This window comes from Nerophis lumbriciformis, linkage group LG02 (genome assembly GCF_033978685.3).
Source record: "Nerophis lumbriciformis linkage group LG02, RoL_Nlum_v2.1, whole genome shotgun sequence".
NCBI lineage: Eukaryota > Metazoa > Chordata > Actinopteri > Syngnathiformes > Syngnathidae > Nerophis > Nerophis lumbriciformis.
Genome location: NC_084549.2, coordinates 48,050,001 through 48,070,097, shown reverse-complemented (window position 1 = coordinate 48,070,097; position 20,097 = coordinate 48,050,001). Strand labels below are relative to the sequence as shown.

The 20,097-nt window shown below is 41.4% G+C and overlaps 1 protein-coding gene across 4 annotated transcripts in view; it reads left to right on the top strand.

Moving 5' to 3' along the window:
- The first annotated feature begins 6,230 nt into the window (after positions 1 to 6,230).
- The window catches only part of gbf1 (golgi brefeldin A resistant guanine nucleotide exchange factor 1), a 227,515-nt gene continuing 213,648 nt past the window's right edge, over positions 6,231 to 20,097 (top strand). For all 4 annotated transcript variants that reach the window (XM_061963809.1, XM_061963834.1, XM_061963827.1 and 1 more), the window contains exons 1-2: positions 6,231 to 6,496; positions 10,846 to 10,949. In XM_061963809.1, the coding sequence (XP_061819793.1) occupies positions 10,854 to 10,949 (96 nt within the window). In that variant the 5' untranslated portion in view covers positions 6,231 to 6,496; positions 10,846 to 10,853. The remainder of the gene's footprint in view (positions 6,497 to 10,845; positions 10,950 to 20,097) is intronic.

Sequence of the window (20,097 nt, the reverse complement as noted above, 5' to 3'; positions counted from 1 at the left end):
GTGAATTTGAAATTATTGTCAAAACTGCTCGCTTTATGTCTTGACACTATTCTTCCTCCTATTATTAATGCAGATCAAACCGGGTTCTTTCGAAATAGGCACTCATTTTCTAATTTTTGACGTCCTTTCAATATATTGCACAATGTGCCTGATTCCAACTCCGAAGAGGCAGTGATATTACTGGATGCGGGTGGAGTGGAACTATCTCTATTATGTCCTGGAGCAATTTGGCTTTGGTAATACTTTCATTTTGTGGGTTGATCTTCTCTATTCATCCCCAGTGCCTTGGTCAGGACAAATATTACTCAAACCCAATACTTTCGCCTCTATCGTTCTACGCGGCAGGGCTGTCCTCTCAGTTCATTGCTTTTTGCTCTTGCCATTGAGCAGCACAATGTGCAGGTGGAAGTCTCTCTCTACGCAGATGACCTCCTCTTATATGTCTTGAACCTCTCCGTATCAGTCCCAGCTGCCCTGAGTACTCTTCAAGCTTTTGGTCATTGAACAAGGAGATGGGTCAAATGCAGAGGTTAATTTCACAACACCTAGTGTGTATGTGACTATCAGTGGTACTTTTTTTTTAATGTGTCTGGTTACAAATTGAACTTGAGTAAAAGTGAAATATTTTCTTTAAACTCTGCTGCCAAGAAATATCCTCAATTTTCCCTTTAAAATTGCCTCACAAAGTTTCACATCCTTGGGTGTCCAGGTTACACAAACGCTTGCAGAGCTTTATAAAGCCAACTTTGCTCCACTGTTGTTCAAAATCCAGGGAGACTTTGAATACAGGTTTTTACTTAATTTTTCTATGATGGCCTGTGTCCACTCTTTCAAAAATAAATGTACTTCTGTGATTTTTTTTTATCTGTTCCAATGCATACCTCTTTTTCTCCCTCAGTCCTTCTTAGATTTTAGTCAGATTCTAGACTTCATTTAGAATAAGAAGACTCACAGGTTACGTAAATGGTATTTGCAAAGACCCAAATCGTCGGGAGGATGAGCTCTACCGAACTTTCATCTTTATTACTGGGCCACCAACATATAATTCTTAAATATTGGCTGCAAAATTAAGCATTTGTTCCTTCCCCGCTGTGGTTGGTTATGGAGGCAAACTCACCTAAACCAGTTTTGCTTAGAGCTCTGGCTCACTCTTCCATTCACTCATCTACTTTTTCTTTTACGGAAAATCTAATCGTAAAAGCCTCATTCAGGATTTGGGGTCAGTTTTAAGCGCTATTTTGGTTTACATACAATTTCTAGTCTTGTACCCATCACTGCTAATCATGCTTTCCCTCCCTCTCTTATAGTGTCTTTTTAAGGTGGTCCTGTCTGGGGATCAACAACAATAAAGTTGTATACATTGACAACACTTTTGTCTCTTTTCAGCAACTGTGTAATACATTTTCACTCCCTAAGCAACATGGCTTTAGGTATCTACATATCTGCAGTTTTGTTTGAAACTCTTTCCCAAGGTTCCCAGACTTACCAACTGACACAGTTTTATATGTGTTTTTGACACCATTTTTTTACTTTAAAAGGCTCAAGTACCAAGCTCTGACACTGATCATACAGGGAGCGGACCGCCACAATCAGACAGTCCGAAACCCCATACTCTCTGAGCACTCCCCACAGGACTTCCCGAGGGACACGGTCGAATGCCTTCTCCAAGTCCACAAAGCACATGTAGACTGGTTGGGCAAACTCCCATGCACCCTCAAGGACCCTGCCGAGAGTATAGAGCTGGTCCACAGTTCCACGACCAGGACGAAAACCACACTGTTCCTCCTGAATCCGAGGTTCGACTATCCGGCGTAGCCTCCTCTCCAGTACACCTGAATAGACCTTACCGGGAAGGCTGAGGAGTGTGATCCCACGATAGTTAGAACACACCCTCCGGTTCCCCTTTTTAAAGAGAGGAACCACCACCCCGGTCTGCCAATCCAGAGGTACTGCCCCCGATGTCCACGCGATGCTGCAGAGTCTTGTCAACCAAGACAGCCCTACAGCATCCAGAGCCTTAAGGAACTCCGGGCGGATCTCATCCACCCCCGGGGCCTTGCCACCGAGGAGCTTTTTAACTACCTCAGCAACCTCAGCCCCAGAAATAGGAGAGCCCACCACAGATTCCTCAGGCACTGCTTCCTCATAGGAAGACGTGTTGGTGGGATTGAGGAGGTCTTCGAAGTATTCCCTCCACCGATCCACAACTTCCGCAGTCGAGGTCAGCAGAACACCATCCGCACCATACACGGTGTTGGCACTGCACTGCTTCCCCTTCCTGAGGCGGTGGATGGTGGTCCAGAATCGCTTCGAAGCCGTCCGGAAGTCGTTTTCCATGGCTTCCCCGAACTCCTCCCATGTCCGAGTTTTTGCCTCCGCGACCGCTGAAGCCGCACACCGCTTGGCCTGTCGGTACCTGTCCGCTGCCTCAGGAGTCCCATGAGCCAAAAGAACCCGATAGGACTCCTTCTTCAGCTTGACGGCATCCCTCACCGCCGGTGTCCACCAACGGGTTCTAGGATTACCGCCACGACAGGCACCAACTACCTTGCGGCCACAGCTCCAATCAGCCGCCTCGACAATAGAGGTGTGGAACATGGTCCACTCGGACTCAATGTCCAGCACCTCCCTCGTGACATGTTCAAAGTTCTTCCGGAGGTGGGAATTGAAACTCTCTCTGACAGGAGACTCTGCCAGACGTTCCCAGCAAACCCTCACAATGCGTTTGGGCCTGCCAGGTCTGTCCGGCATCCTCCCCCACCATCGCAGCCAACTCACCACCAGGTGGTGATCGGTAGAAAGCTCCGCCCCTCTCTTCACCCGAGTGTCCAAAACATGAGGCCGCAAATCCGATGACACAACTACAAAGTCGATCATAGAACTGCGGCCTAGGGTGTCCTGGTGCCAAGTGCACATATGGACACCCTTATGCTTGAACATGGTGTTCGTTATGGACAATCCGTGACGGGCACAAAAGTCCAATAACAAAACACCACTTGGGTTCAGATCCGGGCGGCCATTCTTCCCAATCACGCCTCTTGCTTGGTTCGCATTGCCGGCAGTAAGTCGGACACGTTTCCGGTGAGGGTTGGACTCCGCCAAGGCTGCCCTTTGTCACCGATTCTGTTCATAACTTTTATGGACAGAATTTCTAGGCGCAGTCAAGGCGCTGAGGGGATCCGGTTTGGTGGCTGCAGGATTAGGTCTCTGCTTTTTGCAGATGATTTGGTCCTGATGGCTTCATCTGGCCAGGATCTTCAGCTCTCACTGGATCGGTTCGCAGCTGAGTGTGAAGCGACTGGGATGAGAATCAGCACCTCCAAGTCCGAGTCCATGGTTCTCGCCCGGAAAAGGGTGGAGTGCCATCTCCGGGTTGGGGAGGAGATCTTGCCCCAAGTGGAGGAGTTCAAGTACCTCGGAGTCTTGTTCACGAGTGAGGGAAGAGTGGATCGTGAGATCGACAGGCGGATCGGTGCGGCGTCTTCAGTAATGCGGACGCTGTATCGATCCGTTGTGGTGAAGAAGGAGCTGAGCCGGAAGGCAAAGCTCTCAATTTACCGGTCGATCTACGTTCCCATCCTCACCTATGGTCAAGAGCTTTGGGTTATGACCGAAAGGACAAGATCACGGGTACAAGCGGCCGAAATGAGTTTCCTCCGCCGGGTGGCGGGGCTCTCCCTTAGAGATAGGGTGAGAAGCTCTGTCATCCGGGGGGAGCTCAAAGTAAAGCCGCTGCTCCTCCGCATTGAGAGGAGCCAGATGAGGTGGTTCGGGCATCTGGTCAGGATGCCACCCGAGCGCCTCCCTAAGGAGGTGTTTAGGGCATGTCCGACCGGTAGGAGGCCACGAGGAAGACCCAGGACACGTTGGGAAGACTATGTCTCCCGGCTGGCCTGGGAACGCCTCGGGATCCCCCGGGAGGAGCTGGACGAAGTGGCTGGGGAGAGGGAAGTCTGGGCTTCCCTGCTTAGGCTACTGCCCCCGCGACCCGACCTCGGATAAGCGGAAGAAGATGGATGGATGGATGGAGGCTCAAGTACACATATCTATATCCACATTTTTATTTTGCGCTCTAAGTCTTTTACTTTAATTAAGTCACTTTCGGAGGGAGTTTTGGTTATGAGTTTTCCTGAGAATAGTTGGACATAGATTTTAAGTAGAGTTTATAAGTCTTCCATTTGTGCTGGACACAGCCTTATTCAATGCAAGCTAATACATCACACTTATCATACCAAGGTCCTATTAGCGAAGATATATGATAGCATATTTGTGTTAGTGATCGGTGTAAACAGGCTCCAGCTAATTTAATACATATTATGGCTCGGCCTATCCCTGAACAGCTATTGGACAATCATTTTTAACACTTTGTCTGTGGTCACTGGCAAAATGATTGAACCAAATCCTCGAAGCTGACTTTTTGGAGGAGCATCTCAGCCATCTTATACTTCATTGGCGCCTCTTTGCCACACCCGTTGGATTAAAGATTGAATTGGATTTGATTGGATAGACTTTATTTATCCCACAATGGAGAAATGTTTGCAGTGTATTTTCTGAAACTAGAGAAGATTAGGCTGACATTGAGTGGTTGTTCTGCAAAGTTTCAAGAACTGTGGGGTGCTTTTCTGGGACATGTAGGAGAAACTGATCTCCAATTTAACCCCGATTGAATCACAATTAAATTGTAGGTGGTTGATGAGCCTTTTGTGTGCTTGTGGGTTGTTTTATATGTCTAAGGCCATTCAGGAATGCAGCTTTCTGTGGATTTATGTTGACTTCTGTCTGTGGTTTCTTACTTTATTTATTATTATTATTTTATTCATTTTTTATTATTATTATTTTGTGTTATATATATATATATATATATATATATATATATATATATATATATATATATATAATCAGTACCTTCCGCCCGATTGTAGCTGAGATAGGCTCCAGCGCCCCCCGCGTCCCCGAAGAGAATAAGCGGTAGGAAATGGATGGATGGATATATACATATACAGATTTACATAAGAGAATCAATGAAATGACTCCTCACCAAAACACATTTTAATGATAGGAAATTCTAAATTGTAATACAAAATATTTTATTCTGTAATATGAATCACATTTAGGTAAGAACCCCTGCTATGCTATTTTGCTTTTCTAAAGTGCAGATATTACCTACGTGCATATTAACATTTTGAATGTATTAATATTAAGGATAATCACATTTTTATCTTATAATGGAATGTTGTCTTTACCTTTGTTTGGTATATCTGAAATGTATTATATACCTTTTTGAGAATTGCTGTCAGTTAATGTACTATTAATTTCAAAATGTTCTGTACAATTGTGTGAATGTATGTATGCAGTATTGGCAAGTATTAACATCATATTAATTCACTGCCTCCTAATTATTAGTTGTATTAGTTTGTAATAAGGCTGTGGCATAAACATTACAAAATGGCTAAAAAGTAAAACGCTGTGAATTATTTCTGGATGCACTGTTTTTTTAATGTAAGGTTACGTTTTCCAAATTAAGTAAATATTTAGATTGGTTGTTGTGTAATTTATTTGCACATCGAAAAGTATTGACAACAAGAGGATGCGTCCGAAACTTTTTTTCTTGGTGACCCCAGAAACATACGTCAGTGAGTTTACATATTGCGCATGCGCAGCTTCAACTGCCGATAAAAAGAATCAACAACATGAAAGTATAACCGTCTAATTTTAATTTAGATTAGCTTGTATCATATTTACAATTTCATATTTTATATATTACAGTTAGAAAATAAACAGTAGGATGGATTTATGAATACTTAGAAACATTTTGAAGTTAGAAAATAAAGAGTAGGATGGATTTATGATTACTTAGAAACATTTTGAAGTTAATCGGGAAATCAAATAACGTAGGAAATAATACATATTTTATCATTTAAAAGTGAATAGTTAAGTTTCTGTTCATGTATAAGTTTACTGAATAGGTAAAGGGACGCCTTTCGTGCTAGTTGTTCATGTCATTTCCGCTCATCAACACCGAAAAAACTGTTGGTTGTCCCGCCTCTATTTTACGCTCATACAATAGATTATAACCATTATTTTGTTTTATTAATTATACTACGGCCTGCAAAAACACTATATGGAAATAAATGAATCTTCTGGATTCACAGTTATATGTTTGCATTGCACGCCAACGATCATTTTAAGATATTGTGTACCTTGTCAGTCAAAAAAAAAAAACTGTCATCATGATAGGTTGAGAAAGCACTGCTGTTCCACGTCAGTGTGTTTACCAAGACAGACGGATAGGTGTTTTGTTTTCCTCTTAGTTAAGATCGAATTAATAACCGCATGGTAAATGTATGCAGTCATGCAATGAAATGTCGCCAAAGTGTACTTTTTCAGTCGGTTGTGGTGAATTGAACGACTGGTCTTCTTCGGCTGCCAGCTTGCTCAGCTAGTTTGTCCCTAGCTAAGTGAGACTCCATCTTTTGAGAAGCATTCACATAAACAGGTAATATTATTTACAATCATGACTCTCCTGTGAAACAAACTAACGTTTGTCACCTTCTCTGGGCTTGGCAAATCAGGGAACACAGCACTTAGTCCCAGAGAAACATAATAGCCGACGTCAGTGAGCTTACATGCTAGCTAGCTAACGATAGCTGGTTGTCTTGCACAATTATACTTAATGAACAGTTCATATCTATTCATATTTAAATGTAACTGAACCTCGCCATTTACTGTCTTACAAAGAGTAGACAGCTCTGACATACGCAACTTGTCAAGTTAACTCCTGCCTGGATCAAGTTTAAATCTATAACAAGTCGCCTTCAAGAGATAATAAGTACTGTTTTAGATCATTGTAGGTTTCCCCCAGCAGTGACTGTTAATACAATATTATGAGTAATTATTTGCCCCCTCTGCCAATATCTGTGCTATGGAGGATGTCCAAAGTTCACATTGCATAACATGAACTAGCCCACATACTGAATGTCCTTCTTAAAGGGGTGTTTCCATAGCTTGCAGAGCAGAGATCTCAATCATTTATCATCCACACAGCCTAGACATGTGCATATTATACTGCTGTAAAGTAGTAATGACATTACTTTCATGACACAAGGAAAGATTTGAGCCAACAATTTACAACACATAAGGACTATGCTTGTTTCTAGTAGACTTTGTTTTTAGGCATTGAGAAAATAGATGGATCATATGTGACCAATTTGTAATTGGGACGGGGATTTCAAGGAATATCCTACATTGACTTTAGGAAAGCAGAGTTTTCTACAATTACAATTACACCGCATCCCTTTAGAAGGGCAAGTTCAGGCATGTGAAATTTCAGCGAAAACGTAGAAATCCACGTTTTTAAGCATTCAATCATTTATCATCCACACAGCCTAGACATGTGTATACCATACTGCTGTAAAGTGAGACTATTTTAATGACATTACTCACATGACACAAGGAAGGATTTGGTCCAACAATTTACAACACAAGGACTATGCTTGTTTCTAGTAGATTTTGTTTTTAGGCATTGAGAACATAGATATCTGACCAATTTGTAATTGGGACGAATATTTCAAGGAATATCCCACAATGACTTTAGGAAAGCAGAGTTTTCTACAATTACAATTACACCGCATTCCTTTAGATCAGGGTGTCAAACTCAAATACAGAGTGGGCCAAAAATTAAAACTGAACAAAGGTTGAACAAATTCACCTTTTAATAGGTACCCAAACAAGTTTTGCATTGAATATTGAACAAGCAAGGCTTATATAACTTTTTAATGACATGCAAAATCGAGTTTCAAATAATAATAATAATAATTAAAAAATATCAATGGCATATCAAATACAATTTAAATAAAAATGTAATGCCTCTTTTCTATTTGCAGCCTTCTAAGGTAAATATCAACATTAACTTTTTCCACATGCTAATAAGTTTGAAAATAAAATAAACCAACCATTCAGGACTTTAAACTGCTCAGTTTGCAACACACTGATCTAATCTGATGTGCCCAAGCCAGATACCTGGCATCTTTTCTTGGATGTTAGTTCATTAATGTCAGGGTTCAGGCTTTGAGCTGAGGAAACCTTCATTATCGAATGAAGGTGTTCATCAGTCATTATATCTCGTAGTCCACCCGGACCACAGTCTTGGGGGCGTGCCTTAAAGGCACTGCCTTTAACGTCCTCTATGAGCTGTCGTCACGTCCGCTTTTCATCCATTCTAACAACATGCCGGCCCAGTCACAAGATATGTGCGGCTTCTGTACGCACACACACGTGAATGCAATGCATACTTGATCAACAGCGATACAGGTTACACTGAGGGTGGCCGTATAAACAGCTTTAACACTGTTAAAAATATACGCCACACTGTGAATCCACACCAAACAAGAATGACAAACACATTTCGGGAGAACATCTGCACTGTAACACAGCATAAACACAACAGAACAAATACCCAGAACCCTTTGCAGCACTAACTCTTCCGGGACGCTACAAAATACACCCCCCCACACACCCACACACCTTGTAGCGTCCCGGAAGAGTTAGTGCTTCTTGTTTGGTGTGGGTTCACAGTGTGGCATGTATTTCTAACAGAGTTAAAGTTGTTTATACAGCCACCCTCAGTGTAACCTGTATTGCTGATGATCAAGTATGTGTTGCATTCACTTGTGTGTGCGTGCAGAAACCAAACATATTATGTGACTGGGCCAGCAATCGTTGGACAGGATGAAAAGCAGACGTGACGATTTTCGGGAGGGGCAATGAAATTTGGGAGTCTCCCGGGAGGGTTGGCAAGTATGAGAATTAGCTGTGAATGCGGTTTTACCGCGGCACCGCCGCTGTATATAATCGGCGGGCCAGCTCTAGTGTTAAATTGATATAGCCTCAAGGGCCAAGTGAAATTACACGGCGGGCCAAATCCAAGTTTTTAAGCATTCATTTTTGCGTCAAAGTATCACTTCTGCGTTTTTTAAATGAGATATCAATAAAAAATACAATCTTAACAACATTTGACGCTCTCCTCAGCCGCAGGTAGTCGCTGTTCTTCTTGCCTAAATGCCGCACTGAGTTGTAGGACAAGCTAATATGATTAGCAGCAAAGTCCGCGTTAGCTAGCTAGATGGTTAGCAAAGTCGCAAGCTTGTTTCAGTGTTTAACAACAAATAGAAGAAAACAGTTAAAAACCCTTGTTGAGAGCAGTGAAACAAGCTCGCTAGCCATCTAACTAGCTTACTTTTTGTCGCCTGTGTTCGTTCTCCGAGCCACAACCTTGACGGCTATCCACTTTGCTGCTAATCATATTTGGATAATTACAATCCGAACACAGTTACTTCCGAACTAGTTGTAGTTGTAGAGTATTTATTAGTACCCGGCGAGAAGGTATATTTTTCACGTTACTGATTGTAAGCAGAGGTCATGACACTGGAAGTATAGTACCCTCGGGTGTGTAGCTAAAGGATAGAGTTGCCTAATGGGAAACGCTTTTTGTTTTTTTTTGCATGCATGTTGTACATTTTTTTTTATTACATTTTCATTGATAATAATGCTAGTAAACAATCTACTAAACAAAACAAAAAAATGATGTGGTATTTCATTGATAATAATGCTAGTAAGCGATCTACTAAACAAAACAAAACATTCTGTGGTACATTACATGGAACTTGTGTCAACAAGACAGCCAAAAGAGGTTGGTAGATGACAATTAATCTAAAGGTTAAATATAATGTAGAAATACACACAATCGCAGGAAACGTAGTTTGATTATACTGTTTTTCGTTAGTGGATCCCCGTGACCGCGTGGGTTCCCTCCGGGTACTCCGGCTTCCTCCCACTTCCAAAGACATGCACCTGGGGATAAGTTGATTGGCAACACTAAATTGGCCCTAGTGTGTGGATGTGAGTGTGAATGTTGTCTGTCTATCTGTGTTGGCCCTGTGATGAGGTGGCGACTTGTCCAGGGTGTACCCCGCCTTCCGCCCGATTGTAGCTGAGATAGGCTCCAGCGCCCCCCGCGACCCCAAAGGGAATAAGCGGTAGAAAATGGATGGATGGATGGATGGAAGAGGCGGCAAAATGTCTCTCTTGATAGTGATGGTTGCAGACCCCTGTTCTAGGTCTACATGTGACTTCCTTTCCTACGACGGCGATGAAAGTCGAGTTTTACTGTAATTGCAACCTATTCTTAAATTATATCGAAATTATCATCTAAGTCAGTCAATGTGTGATGATGGTAAGATGAAGTTGGATGTATTGAAGTGCCTTTGAAATCCTGGCTGTCTTCCTTCCTTCAAGTTAAGCTTTCACGTCACTGATCACCTTCGTAAAATCCTTGCTTACATTAGCACACCTGCCGGTTTTGGTGCTGACTTTGCTAGCAATTGATGCCTTATGCTAGCTAGCTACACTCGGTGCACTTATGTATTCACTCATCGGCGGCATAGAGAGCTAGCCGCTGCTGCTTTTTATGGTATTCTTTAATTCGATCGCAACTATAACATATTTACACAATATTTTTCTCTTCTTTTCATAATAAATATTGTGTAAATTTTTTATTGCAAATTACAATTACTCGTTCAGCCCTAGTGTTCATACTTCATCGGAGTACGTGACAGAGAACGTTGTATTACAAAATGTCAAAACACGAAGACCGCCTCTAGTCTTATTTATCTTATTTGCATGACGGCATGTCATTTTTAGTCAACGTGAATAATATTTCAGGTCTTTTGCTGTGCATAAATTGACATTGCAATCACTTCGTCCAAAAATATTATGTGTTCTCCTAAAACTAATCATATTGATTCACTTTGTTGGTTCAAATGATTCATTTTATTCTTATTACAACAGAACTCAACATGTTGGACAAAAGTATCTACATCATCCAAGGGGATATCACTGCTGTTGTTGGGGCCATCAAGAGGAACTCAAGATGGAACACCCACACTCACTTGGTAAGAGAGTGAATTGTGTTTGATTTTTTTTTTATTTGAGCTGCATCAAATGGAGATAATAAACTACAGGCTTCCGTACTAACATTCATTTGGCTGAGGCTCCTAACACTTCTCATTGAGCAAAATCAAGTGAAAAAGTATTTCCTTTCATTAGGCCCTTTTCCGCCACAGGAACTGTCCCATTTAAATAAAGTTCCCCCTGTGTTTCCACCAAAAACTAGCCAGGTAGATTTAGTTCTTGAGGAACTTTTTTTATTCCTGTCAGCTCGGTGGGACTTTTGAAAGATTCCTGGAAACTTATCGGAGGCGGGCAATGCTGTTGAGTGCTGATTGGCAGTGAGGGGCAGTGACAAGCTACATGTAGCTAAGCTCCGTAGCTTAACCACATTTTCCAGTAGCTTGCCGGTAGCTTAGCAATTTTTTTAACAAGTACCTTTTCCTGTACCTTAACTACTTTTAGACCTATGTAGCTAGGTAGCTTACATCAAAGCTACAAAGAGAGAACATGGATTGCGAATCCAGGCCAAAAAAATTATGCAGAAAATACAATGACCTGGATGAATGACAACATCCATACATACGGAGAAAATATATGATGATTGGTTGGTGTTCGTGTGATGAGTCACAATTGACTAAGGTTAGGGCAAAACATTACGGACTGGCCAATCAAGATAAGGTGGGTTATCAAAACTAGTAAGCAAAATCATAACAGACACACACTGATGTCACATGTCGACGAGGGAGTCGGAGAAAGGACGCTTCAAGCTGACTACTCAAAAAAACATACTTAAAAATGGCAGAGGAATTCTCTCCCGCAGATTAGATTTTTCCTTTAGTGATGAAGGTGACGCGCAGGAAACCCACAATAATGCGTGTCCTTGGCCATATTTAGGCACATGTATGCTTTTGGATAAAACAATGCCCAAAACATTAATTTTTAGTTGTGTACCAAATTAAAACTGCTCTCTTCATCTAAGACATCCAACACACATTTAGGAACACACATTAAGGTGAGTTGAGTTTATGAAAAGTTTTACTGCGCATAACCATTACTAACTGTTCCCAAACAACATTGTTATGTTTTTGTCAAGATATAGATAGATAGATGCTGTTTTTTCTTACTGTAAGTAGAGAAAATGAATAACAGTATAGGGGTGGGCCAAGGAAAAAGCAAACAAAATACAAACCCCGTTTCCATATGAGTTGGGGAATTGTGTTTGATGTAAATATAAACGGAATACAATGATTTGCAAATCCTTTTCAAACCATATTCAATTGAATGCACTACAAAGACAACATATTTGATGTTCAAACTCGTAAACTTTATTTTTTTGTTGCAAATAATAATTAACTTAGAATTTCATGGCTGCAACACGTGCCACAGTAGTTGGGAAAGGGCATGTTCACCACTGTGTTACATGACCTTTCCTTTTAACAACACTCAGTAAACGTTTGGGAACTGAGGAGACACATTTTTTAAGCTTCTCAGGTGGAATTCTTTCCCATTCTTGCTTGATGTACAGCTGAAGTTGTTCAACAGTCCGGGGTCTCCGTTGAGGTATTTTAGTCTTCATAATGCGCCACACATTTTCAATGAGAGACAGGTCTGGACTACAGGCAGGCCAGTCTAGTACCCGCACTCTTTTACTATGAAGCCACGTTGATGTAACACGTGGCTTGGCATTGTCTTGCTGAAATAAGCAGGGCCGTCCATGGTAAGGGTGGTTGGATGGCAACATATGTTGATCCAAAACCTGTATATACCTTTCAGCATTTATGGCACCTTCACAGATGTGTAAGTTACCCATGTCTTGGGCACTAATACACCCCCATAACATCACAGATGCTGGCTTTTCAACTTTGCGCCTATAACAATCCGGGTGGTTCTTTTCCTCTTTGGTCCGGAGGACACGACATCCACAATTTCCAAAAACAATTTGAAATGTGGATTCGTCAGACCACAGAACACTTTTCCACTTTGTATCAGTCCATCTTAGTTGAGCTCAGGCCCAGCGAAGCCGACGGCGTTTCTGGGTGTTGTTGATAAACGGTTTTCGCCTTGCATAGGAGAGTTTTAACTTGCACTTACAGATGTAGCGACCAACTGTAGTTACTGACAGTGGGTTTCTGAAGTGTTCCTGAGCCCATGTGGTGATATCCTTTACACACTGATGTTGCTTGTTTCCATATGAGTTGGGAAATTGTGTTAGATGTATATATAAACGGAATACAATGATTTGCAAATCATTTTCACCCATATTCAGTTGAATTTGCTACAAAGACAACATATTTGATATGCAAACTGATAAACATTTTTTTTTTTGCAAATAATCATTTACTTTAGAATTTGATGCCAGCAACACGTGACAAAGAAGTTGGGAAAGGTGGCAATAAATACTGATAAAGTTGAGGAATGCTCATCAAACACTTATTTGGAATATCCCACAGGTGAACAGGCAAATTGGGAACAGGTGGGTGCCATGATTAGGTATAAAAGTAGATTCCATGAAATGCTCAGTCATTCACAAACAAGGATGGGGCAAGGGTCACCACTTTGTCAACAAATGCGTGAGCAAATTGTTGAACAGTTTAAGAAAAACCTTTCTCAACCAGCTATTGCAAGGAATTTAGGGATTTCACCATCTACGGTCCGCAATATCATCAAAAGGTTCAGAGAATCTGGAGAAATCACTGCACGTAAGCAGCTAAGCCCGTGACCTTCGATCCCTCAGGCTGTACTGCATCAACAAGCGACATCAGTGTGTAAAGGATATCACCACATGGGCTCAGGAACACTTCAGAAACCCACTGTCAGTAACTACAGTTGGTCGCTACATCTGTAAGTGCAAGTTAAAACTCTCCTATGAAAGGAAGAGTGCGGGTACTAGACTGGCTTGCCTGTCGTCCAGACCTGTCTCCCATTGAAAACGTGTGGCGCATTATGAAGACTAAAATACCACAACGGAGACCCCCGGACTGTTGAACAACTTAAGCTGTACATCAAGCAAGAATGGGAAAGAATTCCACCTGAGAAGCTTAAAAATGTGTCTCCTCAGTTTCCAAATGTTTACTGAGTGTTGTTAAAAGGAAAGGCTATGTAACACAGTGGTGAACATGCCCTTTCCCAACTACTTTGGCACGTGTTGCAGCCATGAAATTCTAAGTTAATGATTATTTGCAAAAAAAAAAAAAGTTTACGAGTTTGAACATCAAATATGTTGTCTTTGTAGTGCATTCAATTGAATATGGGTTGAAAAGGATTTGCAAATCATTGTATTCTGTTTATATTTACATCTAACACAATTTCCCAACTCATATGGAAACAGGGTTTGTATATATCTTTGTGTAGGTGTACATATGTATATGTGTTTGTGTATATATCTATGTGCATGTGTATATATGTATAGGTGTATATATGTGTGTGTATATATACATGTATATATGTGTGTATATATGCATATATATACATGTATATATGTGTGTAAATAGTGTATATATGTGTGTATATATGTGTATATACATGTATGTGTGTATATATATATATATATATATATATATATATATATATATACATCCATCCATCTTGGATATATATATATATATATATATATATATATATATATATATATATATATATATATATATATATATATATATATATATATATATACATACATACATACATACATACATACATACATACATACATACATATATATATCACTGATGTGCGGTCACTAGAGGTAGGTGAGGCGGGGCCTCACCTGCCATCATGGAAAGAAAAAAAATGTAAAAAGAAAAAAAAATAATTAAATTGTTATATGTATTCAGTGAATATACTATAAAGTTATTTTCCATTTAACTTCACCAGTTTTAGATAAATGTTATTCAAAATCGCTGAATTTTCACATTTGCCGTTCAAATACTGAGAAGAGACGGTGCGGTAATCAGCAGCCAGTTGAGGCACGTCACTCAGTTGTGCCTCAACATGGATTGTGGACTCGGCTAACTGCTGGCCTGCTGTGCAGTGAGACCGTATTGCTATATGAACTATATTATACATTTCCATAGTTTAGTTAGCTGAGGTATATAATGTACAGTGTATTTTGTCAACAACTGTATGTGTGTAAAGTATTTCTTGTGCTGAGCAATCATAAAACTGTTCCATATACGCACTGTGTGAGGCTCGCAGTAATCCCGCCTCCTGGTGCCGGTTAATGCACCCCCGCCGCAGAATGCACCCCCCGACGGGAGCGCCACACCAACCAAAGCCCACACCCAAACCCTCCACGTGCAAGACCGAATCCACCCAAAAAAAGTCACTTAATAAGAAGCCAAAAAGTGCAAAAACAACAATGCTCGCGCCGGAGGAGCCGTGAACGACTGCAGGGACACAACATTAGGTACACCTGCAGACTGCAGCATGGATTTCATATTTCATTCATTCACAACTCCTCCAACACGAACACCACTGTTCCCGCACTTATAAGTAAAGGTAAGACCATAATAACGTTTTTTTAATTAAATGTGCTTTTTTGTGTGCTACAGTTTGTATGTGTAAAGTTAAAGTTTAGTTAAAGTACCATACCAATGATTGTCACACACACACACTAGGTGTGGTGAAATTTGTCCTCTGCATTTGACCCATCCCTTGATCACCCCCTGGGAGGTGAGGGGAGCAGTGGGCAGCAGCGGCGCCGCGCCCGGGAATCATTTTTGGTGATTTAACCCCCAATTCCAACCCTTGATGCTGAGTGCCAAGCAGGGAAGAATGCTGGTATGAGCTTTTAAACATAACCCGTTAACTGCTGCCAATCAAATGGTGAATAAGATACTCTTTAGGGTTCATATGTTTGTAAATCTGACTGTGATGAAGTCAGTGCCTCACCAGCCATGAACCTCACCGCACGTCACTGATATATATATATATATATATATATATATAAAGAAAGACATGCACCTGGGGATAGGTTGATTGGCAACACTGAATATATACATATATATGTGTGTGTAGATCTATACATATATACATGTGTGTATGTATGTGTGTATATGTCAAAAGTTTACATACACTTGTAAAGAACATAATGTCATGGCTGTCTTGAGTTTCCAATACTTTCTACAACTCTTATTTTTTGGTGATAGAGTGATTGGAGCACATACTTGTTGGTCACAAAAAACATTCATGAAGTTTGGTTCTTTTATGAATTTATTATCGGTCTACTGAAAATGTGACCAAATCTGCTGGGTCAAAAGTATACATACAGCAATGTTAATATTTGGTTAAATGTCCCTTGGCAAGTTTCACTGCAATAAGGTGCTTTTGGTTGCTATCCACAAGCTTCTAACAAGCTTCTGGTTGAATTTTTGACCACTCTTCTTGACAAAATTGGTGCAGTTCAGCTAAATGTGTTGGTTTTCTGACATGGACTTGTTTCTTCAACATTCTCCACATGTTCTCAATGGGGTTTAAGTCAGGACTTTGGGAAGGCCATTCTAAAACCTTAATTCTTGCCTGATTTAGCCATTCCTTTACCACTTTTGATGTGTGTTTGGGGTCATTGTCCTGTTGGAACACCCAACTGCGCCCAAGACCCAACCTTCGGTCGGATGATTAGACTCCAATCAATCAATCAATCAATCAATCAATCAATCAATCAATCAATCAATCAATTCCTTTATTGTCATTGTCATAATAACACTTAAGTCATACATGAACAACGAGATTTTGTTTGAGCTTTGTCCAGCGGCATAGAAACTGCATTGATGTGCAGGTTGACAAGAGTTTACATTTTAGCATTTTAGCATTGTCAGGAAGATCGCGATAAGAGGGACGTGGGGGTGGGAACAGTCAGATGTCTGATGGGTGTTACGTTGATGTTGCAGCAATGCAATGTCCAGAGCACAATTATTGAGGTGGTGAAGAGTGAGGTAATACGATGGTCCGGGGCAGCCAAGGGGCAGGCTGTTCGTTTAGCAGTCTCACAGCCTGGGGATACAGACTGTGAGACATTCTGGTGGTCCTAGCGCGAATCGATCTATACCTCCTTCCAGAGGGTAGCAGGTTGAAGAGGCCATGTGCTGGGTGGTATCTGTCCTTCAGGATGTTGTGTACTCGCTTTAGGCAGCGAGTTGTGTACATGGCACTCATCTCTGGGAGTATCGTCCTTGTAATTTTCCCCGCCGCTTTAACCACTTGCTGGAGGGCCTGTTGGTTCGCTTTAGTGCAGCTAGCAATCCACACTAAAAATCCATAAGTGAGGACACTGCTGATGGCACAGTTGTAAAAGTTGACCATTGATTTCTGCGGAATGTTTACGCATTTTAGTTTCCTCAACAAAAAAAATACGTTGTTGGGCCTTTCCGACTGTAGAAGCAGTGTTAATGTCCCAGTATAGATATTCTGTTATGTTCACCCCTAAGAATTTGAAATGCTTGACCCTTTCTACGAGATTGTTATTAATTAAAAGTGGAGGGTGTTTGTTCTGCCCTTTCCTGCGGTAGTCTACATTTAGTTCTTTGGTTTTGTTCGTGTTAAGAACCAAGTTATTGTTAGCACACCATGAAGCCAGCTGTTGGACCTCTGCATTGTATGCTGTCTCATCATTATTACTGATGAGCCCAAGCACCGTGGTGTCGTCGGCATATTTGACAGTGAGATTGGATGTTGAAGAGGCTATGCAGTCATGTGTGAAGAGGGTGAAGAGCGCAGGGCTTAGCACACAACCCTGTGGGGCACCGGTGTTGATGGTGAGCGTGGCAGAAATGTGCTCGCCTATTTTCACATACTGTGTGCGTTTCGTTAAAAAGTCCAAAATCCAGTTGCAGAGGAAGGATTTCAGACCAATGTTGTGAAGCTTAGATCTGAGTCTGTTTGGCCTTATTGTGTTAAATGCTGAGCTGAAATCGACAAAGAGCAGTCTTGCATAAGTGTCCTTAAGCTCAAGATGTTCCAAGAGTCTATGGATTACAATAGCGATGGTGTCTTCGGTTGATCGGTTCTCCCGGTACGCGAACTGATATGGGTCAAGGGATGGTGGTATTGCCTTTTTAATCCGTTTCAATATCAGTCTCTCCATGCATTTGGTAGGTATGGAGGTGAGTGCTACAGGTCTGTAGTCATTTAGGCATAAGATGATGGCCTGTTTGGGGATTGGAATTATTGTAGCGATTTTAAAACAGGCAGGGACCCAGGATGTAGACAGTGACAGATTAAAAATGGAAACAAATACATCCGTCAGTTTGTCCGCGCAGTGCTTAAGCACGCGGCCCAGAACGCCATCAGGTCCAGCTGCTTTCCTTGGGTTGATGTTACGCAAGGTGAGTCTTACTTCGTGCGAGCTGAGGACTGTGGCCGTGTTGTTGTAGGAGAGGGGGGGCAGTGCTGGGTCTGTGTTTTCCTTGTCAAAGCGGACATACAAATTATTCAATTCCTCAGCTAAAATGGCGCTGTCTTTCACTGAGCAAGAAGTTGTTTTTTTAAAGTTTGTAATTGCTTTGACACCTTCCCACTCCTGCCTAGGGTCTGAGTTATTTAAGCAATCCTGGAGTTTATTATAATGGTCCAATTTGGCAGCATTGATCCCCTTCTTTAAAGCAGTCCTGGCTGAACGGTAGGCATTTGGATCGCCTGATCTAAATGCCTTGTCCCTTTCTTTGAGTAACTGTGTCACTTTGTGTGTCATCCAAGGTTTTTTACGGATTGTTTTAAATGATGTAACACAATCTACGCAGAAGGTAATATAGTTCAGCACAGTTGAGGTGTATTCGTCCAGAGACTCACGCGAAATCGCACGCTGGTCTCTAAATATGTCCCAGAGAGTGTGATGAAAACAATCTTGGAGCTGATGGACAGCATAGGCCATGTTCTTATAGTTTTGTTGGTAATTCCAGCAGTTCTGATTTTGGGTGTATAATGTGGGTGCAACAGAAGAGAAAGGTGGTCTGACATGTCTAGATGAGGATATGCATGGGCTCTGTATGCATTTGCAATGTTTGTATACACTTGATCCAGCGTTTTCTCTCCCCTGGTTGCACATATAACATTCCGATGGTATTTATGAAAGACACTTTTTAAGTCTGCATGGTTGAAATCTCCCGCTGTAATGAGAGCGCTGTCGGGATGTGTGACAAGGCAATTGTTAATGCTGTCATGTATGTGTGCTAGCTTCGCATTAGCATCCGGGGGAATATACACCGCACAGATGTAAACAGCGGCAAACTCCCTAGGGAGATAGAATGGTCTGCATTTTAACGACATCAACTCTACATCTGTGTTGCACAGTTCATCCACCCACAGTCTGTGTGCACCAATTGATGTTTATATAGACACACAATCCACCGCCGATCTTCTTACCGGAGTTAGCGGTTCTGTCGGCTTGGTTTTAGGTTGTCCTGAAGAATTTGGAGGTAATCCTCCTTTTTTATTGTCCCATTTACTCTCTGTAAAGCACCAGTTCTATTGGCAGCAAAACAGCCCAGAGCATAATACAACCACCACCATGCCTGACAGTAGGAGTGGTCAATCAATCAATCAATGTTTATTTATATAGCCCTAAATCACAAAAGTCTCAAAGGGCTGTACAAGCCACAACTGTTCCTGGGATTCCAGCACCTTCCAATTCATTGCAGACCTGCTTTTTGGGGGTTCTCAGTTGACTCTTAATCATCCTGACCAATTTTCTCTCAGCAGCAGGTGATAGCTTGTGTTTACTTCCTGATCGTGGCAGTGACAATTCACAGTTGGTCTTGGGACTTTAAGCTGCTTTGAAATGGCTTCAAGTGACTTTCCTGACTTGTTCAAGTCAATGATTCGTTTTTTCAGATCTATGCTGAGTTCCTTTGACTTTCCCATTGTCGCGTTTGTAACCGAGTCTAATGACTGCATCACATGAGCCCTATTTAAATGGGTTCAGAGAAGTCAACAGGTGTTATCAATCATAATTACTCACGTGAAGTTAAGACGCCATGCCATGAAGCTAATTTGATTTGATTGTAACTATTCTACATTACCAAAATTGATAATGTATGTTGCTGTATGTATACTTTTGACCCAGCAGATTTGGTCACATTTTCAGTAGACCCATAATAAATTCATAAAAGAACCAAACTTCATGAATGTTTTTCGTGACAAACAAGTATGTGCTCC